Consider the following 23,763-nt stretch of genomic DNA (forward strand, 5'->3'; position numbering starts at 1 on the left):
ACTAAATCAATTCTAACAAATTTGTTTCAGTGCTTTTGGCTTCAATTCAATTCAGTTTTATCTGTACAGCACCAGTGGACATCACCACAAAGCAGCTTTACAGATGGACACAAATTCCAGACATAAATTTTAAGATTTTATAGGCCTAATGAGCAACTCAAAGGCAACAGTGACAAGGATGGTGCCATGTCTACTCGAATACAGTTCCTGATCAAGACCCATCCCTGTCTTGGAGGCCTATGGACTATTTCTTTTAACTAATGGCTTGTTTTGTGCTCTGACACACACTAACAGAGGCGGGCCTTATCTAATCGTGTCCACTAAACTGGCTTCCTGTAGCTGCCCACATCAGATTTAAAAACACTGATGCTTGCCTACAAAGCTATAAATGAACCAGCACCCACTTACCTTAAAGTGCTTAAATCACACAAAACACTCCCTCCGATCCTCCAGCACTGCTCACTTCTTTCTTTTCTTTCTAAAATCCTTGTATGCACTGTCTACAATCATCTGTCTCTCTACCTCTCACAGAACAACCTTCAGGATCCAAAGCAGTCTGGCTTCAAAGTGAGACGTTCCACAGAGACTGCCCTTTTGGCCGGCACTGAAAAACAACATGCTGCGAGATCAACCGACCTGTCATCGGTCCTCATCCTCTTTGACCTTTCAGCAGCATTTGTCACAGTGAACCACAAGACTCTTGTTCATCCTCATGAGTCTTGGGATTTGTTGCACAGCATGGTAATGGTTTGCTTCCTACCTGGAAGGTCGGTCATATCAGGTAACATGGAGGGAGAGGATCCACATCTGCTCCACACAGACTCTCCACTGGTGTCCCACAAAGCTCAGTACTTGGTGGTCTTACGTTTTCCTCTATACTCAAGCTTTTGGTGAGGTCATAGCCTCACATGGGTTCTCATACCACCGGTATGTGAATGACACTGAACTCATCCTCTCCTTCCCTCCCTCAGATACTCGTTCATCCACTGAAATTAATCACAGCAAAACTGAACTGCTTTTCATCCCAGTTGATTCATCCAAAACATCAGGATTGTGTAATGTCCCTGGGCAACTCTCTGATTTCACTTTCGTTCTCTGTACGCAACCTTGAGGTAACCATGGACAATCAACTGTCCATTTCTATCCACTCGAGTGCCTGTTCAGTCCCTTATCATTTCAAGATTGGACTGCTGCAACTCACTCCTGACAGTTCTGCCTCGGAGCACTATTCAACCTCTTCAACTGATCCAGAATGCAGCTGGATGACTTGCTTTCAACCTTCGCAAGTTCTCCCACACTACCCCCTTCCTACGCTCCCTCCACTGGCTTCCTGTAGCTGCTGGCATTAGATGTAAAACACTGATACTTCCCTACAAAGCCAAAAATGGACCACCACCCACTTACCTCAAAGCACTTATCAATCACCCTGCACTGCACCACGTTCCCGACAATCCTCTACTGCTTGACTGATCCCACCATCTCTCAAGGTACAAGGAAGGCATGCTTTAAGACTCATCTCTGTTCTGGCGACCAAGTGGTGGATTGAACGTCTGCTAGATGTCTGAACAGCGGAGTCACTGGCAGTCTTCAAATGATGTCTCAAGACCTACATCAGCAAACGCGTCTTTGTTTTAAAAGGTGCGATACAAATAAAATTGACTTGCCTTTTTTAGGTTGATGGTGTTCATTTTAGTCCATGACCTGCTTGTGTCAAAAATCTTCTCTGGTCTGGTGGTATGAACTTGGGCAGCACAGTGGTGTAGTGGTTAACACTGTCGCCTCACAGCAAGAAGGTTCCAGGTTCAAACCCAACCTTTCTGTGTGGAGTTTGCATGTTCTCCCCATGTCTGCAGGGTTTTCCCCCACAGTCCAAAAGACACGTGGTTAGGTTAACATGGGGCAGCCATGGCCTGAGGTTGAGCTGAAGTGCCCTTGAGCAAGGCACCTAACTCCCAACTGCTCCCTGGGTGCTGTGGCCTAGCTGCCTACTGCTCTGGGTATGAGTGTGTTCATGTTCACTGCTTCAGATGGGTTAAATGTAGAGGAAACATTTCACTGTGTGCTTAAGCGTACGTGTGACAAATAAGGCTAGAGGCCTACCTCATGGAGAACTCCTTACCTCGCCCGTGACAGAGTAAGTGGGGAGAGGTATCATAATCAGTGCAGTTTGTTTGGGCACCTGTTAATCTAGCGTCTAGACGATTGCACCGATCGACTTCAAATTTTCAGGGTAGGTGGGCAATGGTCCGTAGATTACCGGATTAAAATTTTGGGGGTAATCGGGTCAAGGTCACCAGAAAGGCTGGGCAAGGTTTGTTTTGCCTGGCAACACTTGTTTATTCTTTGTTCCCTTCAGACACAAGGAAAAAATGCTATTGAACGTCACGTGTACAATTGTACACATACAGTACTCTTAAGGCCAATTTATGCTGACAACCCAGTCCTCGCAGATAGCATCTGCGTAGCCCCCCCACCTTTGCAGACACTCTGCGCGCACCTCCCAAAAATTGTGACCACCGCAGAAGCCTCACAGACAAGAGGGCTCCGATTGGTCTACTCTACATCCGCTGTACACGCACTTCCGCTTCCCTACTTTCCCGGTTTGTTTTGTTTTCACAACCGCCATTTTTAAAAACACAAGCGAAGATGGAGCAGCACGAAGAGCGGTTGATCAAGGAAGTACGTACATCTATACGACTCCAGTTCTAGTCATTATAAGTAACCGGAGGATAAACACTCCACTAACCACACCCACCAACTACTCCTAGTGACTTCGCGCCCCCTTGCGTTGTGGCGGTGAATAACATCGCGCACGCCTATTACTCCCCGCTCAACGATAAATTACAACTGTCTGCGAAAAGCTATCTGCGAAAGCCTTGTCGCAAGAGCATGCAGAGGCCCTTAGCCTGTGACCTAGTGAACCAGTCTGTCTTTCCAAAGCATTCCTGAGAGACACTGAATAAGGGCGTCTACCAAATGTCAAATCTAAACCTGTAGAAGCACATTAAGAAATACCCCCCCCAAAAAAAAAAAAAAAAAAAAGACAACCCCCACACACCACAGAATATACCCGGATGCATTTTTTTTTTTTTGGGGGGGGGGGGGGGGGGGGGGATCAATACAATTGAACACTCATTCCTCTACACCCGTGTGTCTGCTTTGTTGGGATTCCGCCCCTGATTGTTCAGGACTACAGACCTGGAACATGATCTTCAACCCCGTAGGATAGCCACCAAAACTGACTACCCCCATTTTTCACAATGTTCTCCCCCCCACTTTTAAAAACTGCTTTAGAAACAAGTTCTAGTGTTGCTCATTACACAATTACAATAGCATTATGAGCTCTCGGAGCTGCAGTAATCCTCTCCCATAGTGCCCAGAGTCTAAGAGTAGCCTCAGCATGCCCTCTGCTGTTCTAAACAGATCCCTGCTCAAACGAGGGAACGGGGTACTGGTTTCGATTTTAACTGTCTGGACAAGAAGATGCGAGTTTAACTCACCACATGGCCATCTCAGCTCTATAGCACTTATTTTTAATCAATATTCTCAGAGTGGCTTGGTCTTTTCATATGCAACAGCTTAACATTTTAAAACCTTTCACAAAAAAAAAAAGTCTGCAATTCAACAAAGGTTTTATTAAGATAGACCTGGATCTAGCATTACCATCATATACATTCTCAGTTGTTAACTTGCAAGCACAATAACAATAATAATAATAATAATAATAATAGCATAAAAATATCAATACAAAAAAATACATTTTATAGGATAGTAATATAGGAACAGCAGTGATAAGGTGGAGCAGATGCTATTTTGGGTCTGCTTCTGCTTGTTTTAAAAATACAGACTGCATGCAAAAATAAAAAATTAGCTCCATACATGAAGGGGTAAAGAAAGAAAGAAAAAAAAAAAAAGACAAGGGTAACGAAGGGAAATAGGCAACCGTGCAGAGGGAGTGAGGCGTCTGAGTGCCCATGCGAGGAAGGCTACACCTCCCTGCGAGTGAGTTCCGGAGAAAGTGCAGCGCCGTGACGGCCGACACTCTTCAGCCTCAGGGAACGAAGGCATGTTGTTTCACAAGACACTGGTGCAGTGAGCCAGTCTGTCATCGCTCCACTGGTGAGGACCAAAAGGTTCTCGGATTGCTAAGACACATTAACTAGTTTGAGAATGACGATATGTAAACAGAAGTATTTATATTAAAAAAAAAAAAAAAAAAAAAAAGCTAAACTGCGCTATGGTGCCACGGTCCGTGTACGTAAACGTGAAAAATGATCGCTTAGAAAAAACACTAGGCATGTAAACGTAGCCTCGATCAGGCTGTATCGAGATCTCGTCTGGACCTCTGTGAGACTTATACCTCATTTACTCCTTAAAAGCCCTTTGCGTGTGAAAGATAGACGTAGGGAAAGTCAGCGTGCGCTACTGATGTCTGAATACGACACTTTATTCTATATACAGTGTTGCAGACATGCTCGTAGCCTGGTAAAGCCGTTAGCTTGCGTGTCCCTGACCGCGATGAAATTCAGACATTTTGTTGGTCATTACATAAAGGCAACATCAGAAAATTATTCATACGAATATAAAAACTATAAAATAGGACTGAAGCAAACGATTGGGAATTTTTTTTTTTAGAAATTGCTCTGAGATTCGTCTCTACTCGATTGCATACTGCTACAGTTTTAGGTACGATTCGTTATTATAAACTACACCGTGGCACCACTTAGGGGTGTACGGATATCACTTTTCAAAACAAAACAAAAAAAGCCAACACTAGACAATGCTTTTCAATCAAATTATCAAACTGTACACTTTAGCGTCTTTATGCTCCAATACAATGTTTGGTGCTGTATTGGACTTTGTATCGGTACACCCCTAGTGTGCTCATGCTTTACACACAAAGTGTCTTTCATCTCCTCCATCAGTCAGTAAAACTTAATTCTACCTACTAACAGTCGTTGTCGTGTCAATAATAAAGCCGTTTTTAACAGCTGAGGCAAAAAAGTAAATAAATTAATTAAAAAGTCACAATAAACGAAAGGATTTGCAGTTATGACTCAACTCCTGAAAGTTAGCAAGTTCAAAAAAAAAAAATCTCTGGAAACCATTTGGAACGAATCCAACTTTGGAAGACGAAGTTCAGCACCGCCTTTTGACATTTACATTTTTTTTCCTCAAACTTAAAAAAAATTGTTGTAACTGTAACCTTGAAGTAAATCATGATGCTTTCCCCCTCCTCCCTGGTTTGACTAACACTAGGCGGGTCAGAGAGGTTCCATCATCACGACGTCTACAAACATGCTGAAATATAAAACCTGCGGTTGTACATGTTAAAGAAGGAAAAAAAAAAAGTAATATATGGTAAACACCACTGGTCAACACCAGCGCATGGTTTCCTTGGTAACACCTGTAATGCACAAATATGGTAACCGTACGGTTTTGACCACATTTTTAAAAACATGACAAATTATACACTTTCTTTGAATAAGAAACTGCTCACTGGAGTGGAGGTGGTAAGGATTCGTATTCAGAATGTCAAGCTGAGACCCTGAGAGTAAACTGGACCATCGTAGAAACTCTGCCCTTTAACGTGAAACTGACATGCACAATCCTGCTTAGTTCTTCTACAAAGAAAGAAAAGGAATAAAATAAAAAAACTCCAATCTGAATAGCTTCTCTTCTGTTTTGCATGTCGTCATTTTGTGTCGGACCCAACACACGAGACAGCGCAGCTGCTTCACAGTCACATTCGAGAGCCTTGTTCTTGAAGAATCTGTTAAAAAAAGAAAGAAGCTGAAGTAGTAAAAAACATGCACCAAAAAAAAAAAAAAAACCAACCCCAGCACAAGGACATAACAGGAGCGTTGATGTACATTTACACTACAAGACCTGTGTGCCAAGGAATGACTAAAGCCTTAAATACGTACAGTGGTGCTTGAAAGTTTGTGAACCCTTTAGAATTTTCTATATTTCTGCATGAATGTGACCTAAAACATCATCAGATTCTCACACAAGTCCTAAAAGTAGATAAAGAGAACCCAGTTTAAAAAAATGAGACAAAAATATTAGACTTGGTCATTTATTTATTGAGGAAAATTTTCCAATATTACATATCTGCGAGTGGCAAAAGTATGTGACCCTCTAGGATTAGCAGTTAATTTGAAGGTGAAATTAGAGTCGTGTTTTTGGTCAATAGGATGACCATCAGATGCGAGTGGGCACCCTGTTTTATTTAAAAGAACACGTCTGTCAAAGTCTGATCTTCACAACACACGTTTGTGGAAGTGTATCATGGCACGAACAAAATGAGATTTCTGAGGACCTCAGAAAAAAGGAGGAGTAGCTGATGCTCATCAGGCTGGAAAACATTACAAACCATCTGTAAAGCGTTTGGACTCCACCAAGTCACAGTCAGACAGACGGAGGAAATTCAAGATGACCATTTATCCTCCCCAGGAGACGTCCAACAACAAAGATCACTCCAATAGCAAGCTGTGTAATAGGCTGAAGTCCCAAAGGAACGCAGGGTAACTTCGAAGTAACTAAAGGCCTCGCTCACATTGGCTCATGTTCAAGAGTCCACTGAATAACAAAATGGTGTGTAGGCAGGGTGCCAAGGGGAAAGCAACAGATCACTAAAAGAACGTTGCTGCTCGACTAGTTTGCTAAAGATCACATGGGCAAGCCAGGAGGCTAATGGAAACATTTTGCAGGAGGAGGAGACGACGATGTGTGTGTTATGTTTGGAGAAAGGAACCGCTGCATTCCGGCACAAGAACCTTATCCCGTCTGTGAAACATGGTGGTGGTAGCATCACGCTTTGGGCCTGTGGTGCTGCATCTGGGCCAGAACAGCTCACCATCAGCATTGATGGAACAAGGAGTTCTGAATTATTCCAGTGAATCCTAAAGGAAAATAATCAGGACATCTGTGTGTGAACTGAATCTCCAGAGAAGGTGGGTCATGCAGCAAGACGACGACCCGAAGCACACGAGTCGTCCTACCAAAGATGGTTAAAGACGAATACAAGTTCATGTTCTAGAATGGACCAGTCATATCCTGATTTTAATCCAATCGAAATGCTGTGTGAGCAGTTCATGTGAGGAAACACACCAACGTCCCAGAGCTGAAGCTGTTCTGTACAGAGGAACGGGACAGAACTCCTCCAAGCCGATGTGCAGCACTGATCAACCGTTACCTCAGACGTTTAGCTGTACAAGGGGGTCTCAAACCAAAGGGTCACATATGATATGTAATATCATTGGATCATTTTCCTCAATAAATGAACGACCAAGTAGAATATTTATGTAACTGGGTTCTCTTTATCTACATATCGGACCTGTGTGAGACTCTGGTGATGTTTTGGGTCACGTTTGTGCAGAAATGCAGAAGATTCCAAAAGGATGCACAAACTTTCAAGCACCTCTGTAAATTATTCAATTTCGAACATAAATAGCATGAGGGACATTAAAGATGGATTAAATGAGGCGGAGGAGAGCTGAACTGAATTAAGAAGAGACGGCTGTGAGGACGTCTTGCTGGTGCTGGGTGAGGAGCTTAAACATCGAGGTGGTTTTCCATCACTAACTCGGCCGTCTGTCAGATAATGACAGAAAACCGGAGGAGCTGAAAGTCTCACTGGGGCCACGAGCCAAGTCAAGATTCGGCACAAACATGAGGAACGGAAAACCCCTGCTTGAGCATTCTACACACCAAAAAGAGACGTGAACTGGACATCAAATAGCGTTCATATCCCTCAACAAAATCCCATGCAGGAATTGGCCAAGGATGGCTTATGGGACATAAAAAATAGTTCCAGCGTTGATTAAGCAATATATCTCGTAGCTACAAAAAAAAAAATGGATATGGTGCGAGTCAGTCAGTCATATTGTAATATGACTGACTGACTCGCACCATATCCATTTTTTTTTTGTAGCTACGAGATATCTTGCTTAATCAATAGTGGAACTATTTTTTAGCTGGGTGTTCACATATCCATTTTTTTGTAGGATATAAATTTTCTGGATATACCATGAACTGAGGTCCCAATTTCAAGCAAGCCATAGCTGTGGCTCTGTGAGCATGCGTGGGTGTAGCTCTACGCATCATGATCATGCCTAGCAATTTGATTTTTCCTCCAGATTCATTTCAAAGTTCTTTGGAGTTACATTTGGAATTTTTTGATGAGGGATATAAATCAAATATACCATGCGCTGAGACACACCGGTAATTATGGACTCTCTTTGGTGACTGGTCTAGTACTATCTCGTGAGGGGTGCAGCCTCGAAGAACAGTACTATACCAGTCACCGAAGAGAGAGTCCATAATTACCGGTGCCTCTCAGTGCATGGTATATTCGATTATTACTGTATAATAACCCCCTTTCTATCCTCTGGATAAACATACGAGTGAGGATAAGCTGCTCAATAGGATCCAGTTAATTAACATTTAAAATGGGTTTTCAATCGCAGAGCGTTATACATCTCTTGGGGGGCCTCAACTCCCCAAACTCAACGCCACACAGTTGCCCCTTTTCCACCAAAGCAGTTCCAGGGCTGGTTCGGGGCCAGTGCTTAGTTTGGAACCGGGTTTTCTGTTTCCACTGACAAAGAACTGGCTCTGGGGCCAGAAAAACCGGTTCCAGGCTAGCACCAACTCTCTGCTGGGCCAGAGGAAAGAACCGCTTATGTCAGTTGGGGGGGGGGGGGGGGGGGGAGTTGTTAAGACCAACAACAATAACAAGACCGCGAAAGATCGCCATTTTTAAGCGTCGAGAAGCAGCAGCTGTATAAACACGAAGTCATCCATTATTATTATTTGTTGCTGCTGCTTCTTCCGTGTTGTTTTTGCTTCGATATTCGCACCAAGGTTTATGCAAACGTAGCGACATAACTTACATATACAACGATGTAACTGACGTATACAGCGACGTAATGACGTGTCTTCCCTTAGCACCGCGAGCTATGGAAAAGCAAACTGGTTCTCAGCTGGCTCGCAAGTTGAACGAGTTGTGAACCAGCACCGGCCCCGAACCAGCCCTGGAACTGATTTGGTGGAAAAGGGGTGTGTGTGTAGAACATACACAGACTTGAGATTGTGTGCAAAATGCCATCGTCCATCACCTAATCCCCTTCATTAAGGAAGATTAAAGTGTTTTTCACGCAGGTGAAGCATTCATCCGTGTACTAACGAGCACATCCTCTAGGAGGCGCCGTCGCATGACCCACACCAGAAGTTACAGAACACCACAGTGAGCTTTATTTTATTTATTTTTAAATTGCAGTTTGTATCACTAATGACCTGCTGCCCAGCAAACTGACACACGACCTCATTTTCAGAGCGTGTCTCTCAAGCATTATTGTTGCTAGGTTACACTTCAGCATTCCTTTGTTGTGAACGCCACGTTTATGTGCATCGCTGAAACGATAGAAACAAACCGCGTCCTGGCACGGACACCCTTCAGTGACAGACTGTTAATAACTGGGTCGTCAGTGACGCCAGGATCAGTTTCTCCTTTTCCATTGTTATTGCAAGTCCCACCCCTTCTCGATTTTGATTGGCTGAAGAGACAGAAGTGACTGACGAGCTCAGTTGCGTTCCAAAGCTGAACCGTTTTCAACTGATAGCACCCCGAGCTCAAAGCTGTACTCCGGGGGCATTTTTTTGCGGCGAGGGTCATCAATCAATGCTGAACTTTGAAGAGAAAGGTAGCGTGTGCAGTTCTTCAGGCTGTTAAAAAGCCTTGTACTTTAGGTAATATTTCACACTATATCACGATTGTAGTTTCCCGTAAATGAACCTGTTACACAGTAACGCGATCATATCGCAGTGCGTGAAGCAAACATCAAACACAGGGCAGAAAAATGCACTTGTTCATTTCTACTCGCTGTTCAGTGTGAGCGATTACACAGGAGAAGTGTTTATTACAGACACTGGTCTGAGAGAGTGTGTTACACAGCGATTTTTCATCCGTTTGTCACAAGCTTGTATTGCTTTTAAACAGATGACGCTTTCAGGAAGCCGTTTCGGAGCGCGAGCTCGTTTACAGAAAAGAGAAGGCTCTGGATGCAGCAAGAGAATTTATTGTTTTACACTTCAAAAAATATGTTGAACGGTATTATTCTGAAAATAACTCAATCGGAATGTGACGAAATGGGACGGCTCAGACACGCCTTTCAGCCAAGCACTCCGTTTTCTCCCCAGGTTTTGCACTGCAGATAAACACTAGTTTTAGCTCCTTGGAGGACTGTACTTTAGCACGTCTCCGTGTGCCAGTTACCCATGACCTCTCCCTCTCTGCACTGCGATGGAAATGCACATTAAGACAGAAGTATAAACCAGGTACATTTGAGAACAATACCGCTCATGGCTCTCAGAGCGAAAAGAAGGGGCGTGGCCATACACCATGTTTTTCATTGAGGTTTCATCATTACAGCAGGAACAGGAAGAGAGGAAAAAAAAAATTATATATCTCCACACAAGTTGGTTACAAATCTGCTGTAATTAGCATTTAGGGTTTTTTTTAAAACCTGTTAACTCCAATAATAAACCTAGGAGTGTTATTAGCTGTATTTAAGCTCATTATAAAACTGAAAATGATGGTGTGCGCGCTCCGTGGTGAACACCAGTAGCGCTCCTTGTACAGTGAAGTCACCCCGATTAAGAAACATGTTTATTTAAACCCAGAGTGAAGACATTGGCGGAGAAGAGAAACTACGACGCATGAGAGAAGGTCAGACAGCAGGCCACAACAGAGAGACAAAATAAGTGTGGGAAATAATGTAGTGGTTGGCACTGTCGCCTCACAGCAAGATGGTCCTGGGTTTGAGCCCAGTAGCTGACGAGGGCCTTTCTGTGTGGAGTTTGCATGTTCTCCTCGAGTCAGCGTGGGTTTCCTCCGGGTGCTCCGGTTTCCCCCAAAGACATGCGGTTAGGCCAACATTGGGCGGCCGTGAGCAAGGTACTTAAAGTGCATATCATGGGTAAATTCAGGAACAAGATCAATGTAATTCTACTTTATATTAAACTTTGGTCAAATATCTGTTACATTCTGCATTTTTTTTTTTTTACCTTGCGCAATACCAGAAAAAAATAAAAATAAAAAAAATAATTCAGTTGAAAAATCAAGCCATTTGAGGTGAATTGGTCCGCCTCTGAAAAAACTTGGCATTTGGATTTCCCGGCAAACATTGATTTTCGTGATGTCGCGTGCGGGACGCCTCCCTCTGAATCCTACGTCAGCGCTGGTTTATGAGAAAACGACCTGGTGGTTTTCTGCAAATTTCTTCAACGTTATCACGTAATTATTAAAATGGTTAACAGATGTATCGTAGGAGGGTGTAGCAACACCAATCTTGATGGGATTAGTGCTCATCGTTTCCCAAAAGACCGGACAATGAGAGAGAAATGGGAGCGCTTGGTCTACACAGGCTGTGCACTGAAACCGTGCAAAGCTCGCGCAGCCTGCTGGCGCTTCCGCAGGTGACGTCACGAATCTGGCTCCAGACTCGCTTGGGATTTTTCCAGACGCGTTTTATTTTATTTTTTTCTGCTGTAGACAGATGGCCTTGTGCAAAATTACCCTTCTGGATGAGTGTGTAAAGGGACATACTTTCATATTAAAAAAAATATATATGTATACATTTTATATATCTCCAGAATATGCCCTTTAACCCCTGACTGCTCCCTGGGCGCTGTAGTGTGGCTGCTAACTGCTCTGGGTGTGTGTTTGCTGTTTCAGATGGGTTAAATGCAGAGGATGAATCTCACTGTGCATGTGACAAAGGTTTCTTTTTCTAAAAGCCAGACCGGTAATTTTTGCATTTGTCCATCTGTATTTCAAAAGCATCAAACCGGATGGCGATGAAAAGAGAAAAATAATAATTTTAACTCTTTACCCCTTAATGACGACCCCATGTATATCCCTAAATGACAACATATGACGCTTTGTCTAAAACCTTGTCTGTAGACTTTTTCTTGTAAATATGTTCAGGGTGAACAGTATATACATATACAAGGGTGGCTGTAGCAACTGCTTTAAGGGGTAAAGAGTTGGGGGGGGGGGGGGTCCTAATCTACTTCCAATTTTCTTCTAAATGTTACACTGGGCGGATACATTATGTCGTAACGCGGCCTGTAAAACGGGGACCCCCATGGGCACGGCTTTAAAAATTCATAACTCCGCCACCAATGGTTCAAGCCACACCAAAATTTACAGGCACCTCCCTCTCCCCGAGTGGCACACTAATAAATCATCTCCATATCCACCGTTCGTTTTTATTGCACGATGCGGTTGAACTAGTGTTTTCGGGTTGACGGTATCTGATCCAGTCAGTTGATTAAGAGTTCAGTTTACATGAAACTTTGCAGTACAGTATTATGCCAAGTGCCAAACTGCCAATCAGTGGTTATGATTATGATGACAACATAACCACTGATTGGCAGTTTGGCACAATACTGTACTGCAAAGTTTCATGTAAACTGAACTCAATCAACTGACTGGATCAGATACCGTCAACCCGAAAACACTAGTTCAACCGCATCGTGCAATAAAAACAAACAGTGAATACTGAGTGTAGTATTTTGTATTTTTTTTTTTATTCATAATAAGAGTGACAGTCATGTGCATTGTAGGATGTAGATTGATATTTTAATAGGAGTTTATTTTTTTCTCTTTTCTAAAGTTCTAATGCAGCAGATTTTAGTCTGAATGCCAAAGGATATGACCATGTCTAGTTGAGGTGTTTTAAAAAAAAAAAAGTTACTTGGAATGTCAGACTCAAAATTAACTATGTACAAATGGTTAATTACTAAATTTCTTATAGACCAATTTTTTTTTTTTTTACACCATGTTCATAATCACTGTTGACATAATGGTTCATGAGTGTTATCATAGTACAGGGATGCAAACAGCGCGCCTTTTTCACGGCTGAATCGCGCAGATCTGAATTTTTTTTTTTAGGGGGGGGCGTTGGAGTGTCTGATTATAATTTCAAAGTAAATTCTGTATTAAAATGACTAAATAAGCAAATCCGTTGCAGTCCATGAAACAGGAAGTATAAGGATGAGAAAAAAAAAAAAAAAACAGTTTAAATTGGGAAGCTGCGCACATTTGCGCAGTCCTGCCGCTCAGGCTGCACAAATGTGCGCAGCTTCCCGATTTAAACTGTTTTTTTCCCCTCATCCTTATACTTCCTGTTTCATGGACTGTAACGGATTTGCTTATTTAGTAATTTTTAATACAGAATTTACTTTGAAATTATAATCAGACACTCCAACGCCCCCCCCCAAAAAAAATTCAGATCTGAGCGATTCAGCCGTGAAAAAGGCGCCATCCGCCAAAAGGCGCGCTGTTTGCATCCCTGATAGTACCTATACACGAGTACCAGTAAGTTGTAACCAATTGGAACATCCTTGGCCCCCCCATACTTTTTTCTAGACATGGAACTGACCCATGTGTGCTATTGTTTTCTTGGGTAAAACAAAGCGTGTCCCCCCCCAATCTTTTGAAATTTTCTTGGAAATTATATTCAATTTGTAGTGTAATTAGCAACTAAGGTCTAGTGTAATTTGGCCTTTGATCACAAAAATGTGCCTGGAAATATCTGAGAAGCTATCTCCAGGCATCCAAAGCCCTTCAGCTTCCAGGGCCCCAAAGGCAGGCCCTGGGCCCCCGGCCACACTGTTTCAGGCCTTTGAATTCCTTATTTCCCCACATGGAAATAAATACACGGTACAAGATACAATATGATTTACGTTGGCCAGTTCTAAAGCTATAGACGCAGACAGACAGACATTCAAACCCCTGACTCTACAGCCATTGTGATGGTGTGTGCAGTGGTGAGCTACAGTGGTGCTTACCTTCGCCTTGTCACTCTGCTCGCTGTTTGTGCCGTATGACTGATTGTGCAGCTCCTTGGACACGACGCAGAGGAACTCCGCCTGGTCCTCGTTTCCGTAGTTATACGACGAGCCGATGCTGACCAGCTGGAGGATGGATGGACAAATAAATAAATCCGCATCACACGTTAACAGAACAAGTGAAACAAAGACTGTTCTTAATAAATCTTATAATGAAGTTCCAAAAGAAACCAGAGATACAAACATGCAAATCAACCAAACAGATACTTCTGTAACTCACACTGGGAGGCTGGGAGAAAAAAAAATTCTAGATTTTGCTTGTGTGTGGCAGGCTCTCCATATAAATAAATATTTTATTATTAAAATGGTAAAAAGTGAATCCAAGGCTTAGCACTGTCGCTAATCCACCTAAGGGTACGACACGAAGAGTTTAGCTTGCAGAAATGGCAGTGAGTGACATGGAGAACGCTGAGTGCAAACTCTCAGATCACTCATTTTATTCATTTACATCTAGAGCACGCAGATCAGCTAATTAAATCAAGAAAATAAATATCACATAGTGGAAGTGATGGGTTTCTTCTCATTGCTGTAATTTGGTTAGATATCTACAGTTAGTGAGCTACTCTCAGACTGAGGCTTTATACAATTCCAATAATAATAAATTTCACAAAATGAGCACCTTGCTGAATTCTTATCCAGTGACGTGAACATGAGCAGCACAGTGGCTCGACACAATCTCACCTTCTCCGAGACTTAAAAAGTGCATTTACATTCGGAGGTCCTTCGGAGCACGCTGTGCACGTACTTGGGATCCAGTCGTTATAGGAAACACCTGATGCTGATCGCAGCACAATCAGTACACGCATATAAGGACACAGGAGGCTTTGTGAAGCATTATCACCACCGTCAGGTTTGTTTCTAGCCATGTTTATGACTCTGCTGTCTGTTTCGTCTGTGTAAATATCTCATCTCATTATCTGTAGCCGCTTTATCCTGTTCTACAGGGTCGCAGGCAGGCTGGAGCCTATCCCAGCTGACTACGGGCGAAAGGCGGGGTACACCCTGGACAAGTCGCCAGGTCATCACAGGGCTGACACATAGACACAGACAACCATTCACACTCACATTCACACCTACGCTCAATTTAGAGTCACCAGTTAACCTAACCTGCATGTCTTTGGACTGTGGGGGAAACCGGAGCACCCGGAGGAAACCCACGCGGACACAGGGAGAACATGCAAACTCCGCACAGAAAGGCCCTCGCCGGCCACGGGGCTCGAACCCGGACCTTCTTGCTGTGAGGCGACAGCGCTAACCACTACACCACCGTGCCGCCCTGTGTAAATATCGCACCTACTAATAAACACTCTTCTTGCACTTAGACCCATTAACCACTGCATACCTGACAAAATACTTGCAAAGTCTCTGAAAACAGCGTCCTTATCTGCACTCAAATCAGCATCAGGCGTTTCCCATAATGACTGGGTCTAGAGCATTTGCACAACGAGCGCCAAAGGATCCTGGAATGTAAACGCACCAAGTCTCGGTGAATGTGCCGAGCCATTGTGTTGCTCATGTTCACGTCACTGTACAACAATGAGCACCTTGCTGCAGCTGTGAAGTAATTTTTTTTTTTTTCTGGAAGTCTTATCTTCGCAAAAATGAAGTGAGCATACGATCGGGTTTTTGACCTCTCCGTTCAACACTGAGTCCTGCTGAATGTCCCCCCCCCCCCATTTTCCCTTCTACGCATACAAATTTTTCTAGTCCCCCTGATAACGAATTACTTTTAGTAAATTTAAAAAAAAAAAAAAAAAAGTCTTTGTTTCAGTCAGAACAACTTGCACATCAAAAACGCAGCACAACCTTCCCATACTGATCAATAGCAACTAACTCAACTGAATGAAGCACTACAAGCATGCCCAGTTATGGCAGCGTAGTTACTGTTACTATGGGGGTCATGTGACTGCACAAAGCCTCTATATACAATCAACTTTCAGATGTTTGACCTTGTTTGGATCAGTTCCAAAATCCAATTAGTTCATCTGCTGGTTATGAGGATAATTCCAGATGAATCGTGCGATCTCATACAAACAAGCATCGGGCAGATAACCTGAAAACGACTTCCACTTTACTGGGCGGCACAGTGGTGTAGTGGTTAGCATGGTCGCCTCACAGCAAGAATGTTCTGGGTTCAAGCCCAGCAGCTGACGGGGGCCTCATTTTCTGTGTGGAGTTTGCATGTTCTCCCTGTGGGTTCCCCCCCACAGTCCAAAGACATGTGGTTAGGTTAACATGGGGCAGCCATGGCCTGAGGTTGGGCTGAAGTGCCCTTGAGCAAGGCACCTAACTGCTCCGGCCTAGCTGCCCACTGCTCTGGATGTGTTCACTGCTTCAGGTGGGTTAAATGAAGGAGTTTCACTGTGTGCTCAAGTCTGTGCTTCAGTATGACAAATAAAGGCTTCTTGACTTGACCGTTTCGTTCTGTTTGCGGTCTCTGCAATTGACCTTTTATGGAGTTTTGTAGGCGTCACTAAATACAAATGCAAAGCTCACCTTTAACAGGTGACCAACATGCGCATACGAGTACGTAAATCCAACAGAAAAGAATCATGTTTGGTTTGGCTTATTTAAACATTTACAGAACTTTCATAAAAAGACTGATAAAGGAGGCCCAACATGTCTGTCTGTCCATTTTAAAGAGAGAGTTCTAAACACGGACACCTTTAGACATGAATTTAGCTACAGCTGTAATTCTCTCTCTCACAGGCCAACGACGATCACATGACCCAGGAGTAACTCAATAACTTTTCACTTACAATAAAACGCTACAGTATTAATGGTTCACTTTTAATATTCTATTATTAAATATTAGAAAAATTTAACGGCGGCACGGTGGTGTAGTGGTTAGCGCCGTCACCTCACAGCAAGAAGGTCCTGGGTTCGAGCCCCAGGGCCGGCGAGGGCCTTTCTGTGTGGAGTTTGCATGTTCTCCCCGTGTCCGCGTGGGTTTCCTCCGGGTGCTCCGGTTTCCCCCACAGTCCAAAGACATGCAGGTTAGGTTAACTGGTGACTCTAAATTGACCGTAGGTGTGAATGTGAGTGTGAATGGTTGTCTGTGTCTATGTGTCAGCCCTGTGATGACCTGGCGACTTGTCCAGGGTGTATCCCGCCTTTCGCCCGTAGTCAGCTGGGATAGGCTCCAGCTTGCCTGCGACCCTGTAGAACAGGATAAAGCGGCTACAGATAATGAGATGAGAAAAATTTAACCTGACATTTCTATCAGTCTGTAGGAAAACCTGCTGAAGTCCGATAAATGACCGAAGGAATTCCTCCTGCACAAAAATCAACACTGCAACTCTGTGGAAAATAAAACAATCACTATTAAACCAACAGCCGTTTGTTTATTTATTATGAACGGTTCTGCTGCTTCCTTCCTGAAACACAGTGTGCCATTTTTCTAACACCGTTCCTTGGAGTTTGGGGGAAAAACAGGAGACATTTACTCTGAAAAGATAAAGCCTGATTGTAGCCCTTGCTGCAGGCAGACGAACTTGTGATCCGAAACCAACATCCTTACGCACAACACACCCGAGACGAGCCGGCTCGAGCGCTCCGCTGCAAACAGCCGCTTCCTTTCTCTCGCCCTACGGTCCCTCGTTCACTTCACACTTCCAGAAGAAATACCACACTGAAGCGAGAGGGAGGTTTAGAAACTAATTGAGGAAGAGAGACAACAAATTCCACCGCCATCATGGAGCGGGCTCGATTTCGTTTTTACAAACTTGAATCGAAACGACAGTTATTAGTCTGAGATTCTGTTTCATCGCGCCATGATCAAAGACTCCCTTTTTTAGCTTTAGTCTTTAACACCTTACTCTTCCATCATCAATTATGACTGATCACAACATGCGTTTGAATGTCGAGAAGACCAAGGAACTTCGAATATCTTTCATTAAGTCTCCTTTGGCACTGGAGAGCCTTTCCTTGGCTGAAACTGAGATTGAAGTTGTTGATCACTTCAAGCTTCTTGGTGTAACCGTTTCTTCCAACCTTACCTGGAATTCCCATATCAATGACATATGCACTAAAGCCAGCAAACGGTTGTATGCTTTGCGCATCCTGAAACGCTCTGGCGCCCCACCAAAAGATCTGGTAACAGTCTACTGTGCATTCATTCGTCCTGTTCTTGAGTACGCCTGCCAGGTTTGGCACTTTGCTCTGCCACAATTCCTTGCTGAAGAACTAGAATCCATTCAACGTCGAGCGCTAAAGATCGCTCTACCAAGCTTATCTTACAATGATGCTCTCTACCATACCAAGTTATCCACCCTCAGCCAACGAAGACTGGCTCAATGCCAGAGACTCTATAAAGAAGTCACTCTTCAAGGATCTAACAAACTGAGGGATCTGCTATTGGATACAAAAGTTCATACCATCTCCGGAATCCATGCAACTATCAGACGTTCAAGTGCAGGACTAAGCGATTTCAAAGTAGCTTTGTACCTAGCTGTGTTAAGATATGGGATAATGATTTATAGGACTTGATTTTTTGATTATTATATTTTTATAGAGTAACAATGATTTAATTGTACATTTGTAAATACCTATTTTTCAAACTTATGGTTTGCAATTGATATTAATAAATTATTTATTTAAAGATTTTTTTGGGGCTTTTTGCACCTTTATTGGATAGGACAGTGTAGAGACAGGAAATGAGCGGGAGAGAGAGACGGGGAGGGATCATGAAATGACCTCGGGCCGGAATCAAACCCGGGTCCCCGGATTTATGGTATGGCGCCTTATCCACCTGAGCCACGACGCCCCATTTATTATTATTATTTTCTGTCCCTGCTGCATTATTTGCCTTTTAAACCTTATTTTTCTTGACACACACAGGACACCGCAACAGCCATCTTGTGTACGCACCATTAACAGCAAGTATAAATCCATCTTCAGATGTCGTCACTTTTTGAGAGAGGCCAAAAAGGTCCCACCCAGGGCTCGAAATTAACTTTTCTTTGTGTCCCCCAGTGGTCCCGAATTCTGTGTTGTATTGTCCCGAATGGAAGCAATAGTGTCCCCATTTTTTTCCTCTCTGAAATAACCAGTGGTTAATATCATATGAAGTTACTATTATATTTGTAACTATGCGATTTTGAACCCTTTATATCATTTTTACAATAAGTCACAAGACACAAGCGACACATGTCCTATACATCATCTACTTCAAAATTACAGTTATTGCATTTTCAGTTTATTAAACTTTGGCGATCTCACTGTATGAATAGATACCTGTTTATTTAAAGGGGCCAACTAGCTCATTCAGAAAATGTTTCAACTCCCTACATCTGCAGTACACTTTAGCTGAAAATAACACCCCTTTTATGTTCATTTCATCTACTTATACCTTCAATATCTGTTGGCACTTATAAGGCCAACTTATCATTTTCACCATTACCGTTATCCATTTTTATGAACTTTCCGTTATCCATTACCGTTATCCATTTTTATGAACTTTCGCTGCCGGGTGCAAATGTTAGCAACATCAGCATAGTGGCAGGTCCGAGCCTAGTTGTGCTGCTGACTGACTAAACTTTCTGAACTAGAAAGACACCAAGAAAACTCACTTATTCTGTTGAACGGTATCTTCCGTCAATATCATCCACATCATTCCTGTTGTATTTTATAACGTGTCTAACAGTGTTCATTCAGTTCATTCAGTTGCTAGCGTTGCCTGCAGACCAGGCGAGGACACTTTGGATCCTGAAGGTCCCGGAGACGTTATGTCTGGGTTTCTTCCCCGCGGTCGGTCCGCTTCAACCACTTCAGCGTTTTTGTTCTGGCAAGAGTCGGCGCAGCGTGTGCGGTAGCAATTCCATTCCAATGCGGACTCCGGGCGAAGATTCTAGAACAGAATGCGCTGCTCTGTAGCCTACGGATGCAGGTGCATCGAAAGTGTAGCTACTATGTATTTTTCGCTGTTAACGTTTTAAAATTAAAATTGACAAATTAGGTGAATGTCTACGTATGTGTTACGGCTTTGTAAATAATATTAATGTAGAACTTTTTTTCTAGATCTATTTTTTTCCATTGTCCCGGGATTGTCCCAGATATGATAATTTTGTGTCCCGATGACATTTTTTATGGTCCCCGGGACATCAGGACACCGTTAGTTTCGAGCGCTGGTCCCACCTTCATGACTGCAATCTAACATTCATTTTTGTATGCATGTACTTTATAGGCGTTAAGTGAAATTCAACTGTCCCCAGGATGGTGTTGATCTGAAACCTTGTGTTTGTGTGTTGAAGTATGAAAAGGTGCAACGTAGTGTTTTGGTTTTTTTTTTAATTATTAAAACCCCACACTTGCCTGTTCAAACTTCCAGCCGTCAGACATGGTAGAGACCATCTGAGTGAGTTCCTCCTCTTGGCACTGGAGGACTCGGTAGACATGTTTTACAGGAAGCTGAAAAGAAACAAAAGCAGGATTAGTCTCATTTGTCCACTTTTTTTTTTTTTTTTAAAAATCAATGGCACCTCCGGTCCAAAATCACAGCGTGGTGTTTGGTGGACTGCTGACTAGACAGATCGTGCTGAACTGTTCCCTCAAGCCCCGGCGCATTAGCATTCCAGTGCTACTCCCACAGGAGGCTAATTTTGGTGGCCGGCCCACACTAACCACAGACCTCACCAGACCAGCATGAGCACACCAGCCAGAGCAACCGAGAAGATCTGAAACACGGCGGTTCTGAGGACTGAGGAGGATTCGAGACGCCGTTCCCGCATGCAACCATGAAGCTAAAAAGCTGATTAGCTACCCGTGTTGAGGTTTCCCCTCCCCCACCGACACTGTGGTAATGCAGAACTACCATTCATAGCAGCTGTAAACAGCCATTTCACAACCGGCCCTCATTTTCTCCATTGATGTTAGACAGACAGAAAAAAAGTGCAGCTTCACACATTAGTAAGAAGTCATCAGTCCTGAAAACACACGCACAGTCAGGGACACTGACACCAGAGACCCCTTCCTTAAAACACATGGAACATCTGCAATCCCAGTTTAATTTGCTGCTATAAAAACCATAACATTAGAACGAATATATATCTGTGGGATAATGCTGCATTCAACAAGGAAAAACTAAAGAAAACACCCCCCCCCCCCCCCGACTTAGAATTCCTAGTCAGGAACTCGGGACACTCTACTGAACCTCGGAGACATTAAATCATTTTTATTCCTATTCTGTAGCTTGAACACACAGTGGTCAAATAATTCAGCAATTCCAAGTTCCTACTTCTGAGGTAAGCCGAATGCAGCATAAAATGTCGTCTAAAGGAAACTTGAGAGAAAATCCACCTTACAAACAACCGTGTAACCTGATAAAACATTGATCTGTTCTAACTGCCAACTTTCGGAAACCAAAAACCCTAATAGCCGGGGTCCAGGTGCCACAGGTCCAGGGCGAAGCCCTCGACGGAAAATGCTTTCAAGCCGTTTAAACCTGAAAATTGGGCTCTACTGCACTGTTTTGCAGATGACTTTTGAAACATACAATGATTGCCTTCCTCCTGCCACTAGTGACAGGAAAATTCAAAACCATATTACTTTTTATTGCATGCTTTCCAACTGACAATGTGTATATACAGTGGCATGCAAAAGTTTGGGCACCCTTACTGAAAATGTCTGTTACTGCGAATAGATGAACTGATCACCAAAAGGTAAAGACGACATTTCTTTCCAGCGTTTTCTGCAAGATGTGTATTATTTTTGTTTTGTACAATTGGAGAGTGAAAAAAAAAAAAAGGAACACCATGTGCAAGTTCGGGCATCCCAATACATTTGAGTTCTCAGGTAACTTTTACCAGGTTTCCAGATCTTAATTAGCTTATTGAGCTGTGGCTTGTTCAAATTCTTCGTTAGGAAAGGGCAGATGATGCAGATTTCAAAGCTGTATAAATTCTCTGACTCCTCAAACTTGTCCCTAAAATCAACAGCCATGGGCTCCTCTAAGCAACTCCCTCGCATTCTGAATAATAAAATAATTGATGCTCACAAAGCAGGAGAAGGCTACAAGAACGTAGCAAAGTGTTTTCAGGTAGCTGTTTCCTCAGATTGTACCGTAATGTTATTAAGAAATGGCAGTTAACAGAAACAGTGGAGATCAAGGTGAGGTCTGGAAGATGAAGAAAACTTTCTGAAAGAACTGCCCGTTGGATTGCTAGAAAGGCAAATAAAACCCCTGTTTGACTGCAAAAGACCTTCAGAAAGATTTAGCAGACCCTGGAGTGGTGGTGCACTGTTCTACTATGCAGCGACACCTGAACAAATATGACCTTCATGGAAGAGTCATCAGAAGAAAACCGTTCCTGCATCCTAGCCACAAAATTCAGCGTCTGAAGTTTGCAAATGAACATCTAAATAAGCCTGATGCATTTTGGAAACAAGTCCTGTGGACTGATGAAATCAAAATAGAACTTTTTGGCCACAATATGCAAAGGTATGTTTGGAGAAAAAAGGGTGCCAAATTCCAGGAAAAGAACACCTCTCCAACTCTGAAGCATGGGTGTGGATCGATCATGCTTTGGGGTTGTGTTGCAGCCAGTGGCACAGGGCACATTTCATTGGTCGAGGGAAGCATGGATTCGAATAAATGCCAGCAAATTCTGGAAGCAAACATCACACCATCTGTAAAAAAGTTGAAGTTAAAAAGAGGATGGGTCCTACAATAAAATGATGATCCAAAATACACCTCAAAATCTACAATGGAATACCTCAAGAGGCACAAGCTGAAGGTTTTGCCCTGGCCCTCACAGTCCCCTGACCTAAACATCATTGAAAATCTGTGGATAGATCTCAAAACAGCAGTGCATGCAAGACAGCCCAAGAAACTTGTAGAACTGGAAGCCTTTTGCAAGGACGAATGTGTGAAAATCCCCCAGGTAAGAACTGAAAGATTATTAGCTGGCTACAAAAAGTGTTTACAAGCTTTGATACTTGCCAAAGGGGGTGTTACTAAGTACCAACCATGCAGGGTGCCCAAACTTTTGCTTCAGGCCCTTTTCCTTTGTCATTTTGAAGATAAACAATTGTTTTTGCTTAAAACAAAGGGAATGAGTCATCTTTAACTTTATGCCTTTTGGAGATCATTTCATCTTCAACTTGCTTAACTGTCCACAGTAACAGCAGTTTTACCCAGGGGCGCCCAAACTTTTGCATGCCACTGTAAATGATCTTTCTGTACTGATGCAAAGTGGTGTTTGGTAGCCATGTCAACGCATTATACAAATAGCAAGCGACAAAATATAGCAACATACTTTTCAATAAAAACGCCCAACACTTCAAGGACCTTGAACTGTTCGAGCTACAAAAGTGAGTGAAATGCTTAAACATCTAGCCTTTTGTAGGAGTATACTGTTTAAAAAAAAAGTCACTTTTCAAAACATTCCTTTTGATTAAATTCTGGAATTACAGTGATATTATATTCATATAATTGAACAGGTCCATATCATTAAACACATGATAATGATTCAGTACCCAGACACTGAACAACACTGGATATTTCTCTACGCATCCATATTTCTTGGCAATTTTAGAGTCTGGAAACATTTTTCTGAAGAGAGGTCCCATGGGGTCTAACAAGCCAGTAGAGGCCCATGTTCAATAACTGATTCCGTAAATAACACTTCTGCATTAATAACTCCCAATGTGTCAGAAGGAGAAAAAAAAACAAAACCCTTAGTTTGTCACTAATTTGCGCCTTTTCGTACCCACGTGGTCTTTGATGCCACCGATTCCTCCATGTCTGACTGAAGAGTCCTGGCGGCACACGGCGCGATTCCCCCGTTTTCGTGAAGGAAGCATGGCACCTGGATAACGGAGTATTCCTCTTGAAATGTCTACGAC

At 43.0% G+C, this 23,763-nt stretch overlaps 1 protein-coding gene across 1 annotated transcript in view; it reads right to left on the minus strand.

Moving 5' to 3' along the window:
- Nucleotides 1–3,615: 3,615 nt before the first annotated feature.
- The window catches only part of kctd5a (potassium channel tetramerization domain containing 5a), a 32,903-nt gene continuing 12,755 nt past the window's right edge, over nt 3,616–23,763 (minus strand). Inside the window, exons 4-6 of the mRNA XM_060943118.1 lie at nt 20,233–20,328; nt 13,861–13,986; nt 3,616–5,773 (exon numbers count right to left, since the gene is read on the minus strand). Of these exons, the coding sequence (XP_060799101.1) occupies nt 5,744–5,773; nt 13,861–13,986; nt 20,233–20,328 (252 nt within the window). The 3' untranslated portion in view covers nt 3,616–5,743. The remainder of the gene's footprint in view (nt 5,774–13,860; nt 13,987–20,232; nt 20,329–23,763) is intronic.

The sequence above is a fragment of the Neoarius graeffei genome, chromosome 16, assembly GCF_027579695.1.
Source record: "Neoarius graeffei isolate fNeoGra1 chromosome 16, fNeoGra1.pri, whole genome shotgun sequence".
Taxonomy (NCBI): Eukaryota; Metazoa; Chordata; class Actinopteri; order Siluriformes; family Ariidae; genus Neoarius; species Neoarius graeffei.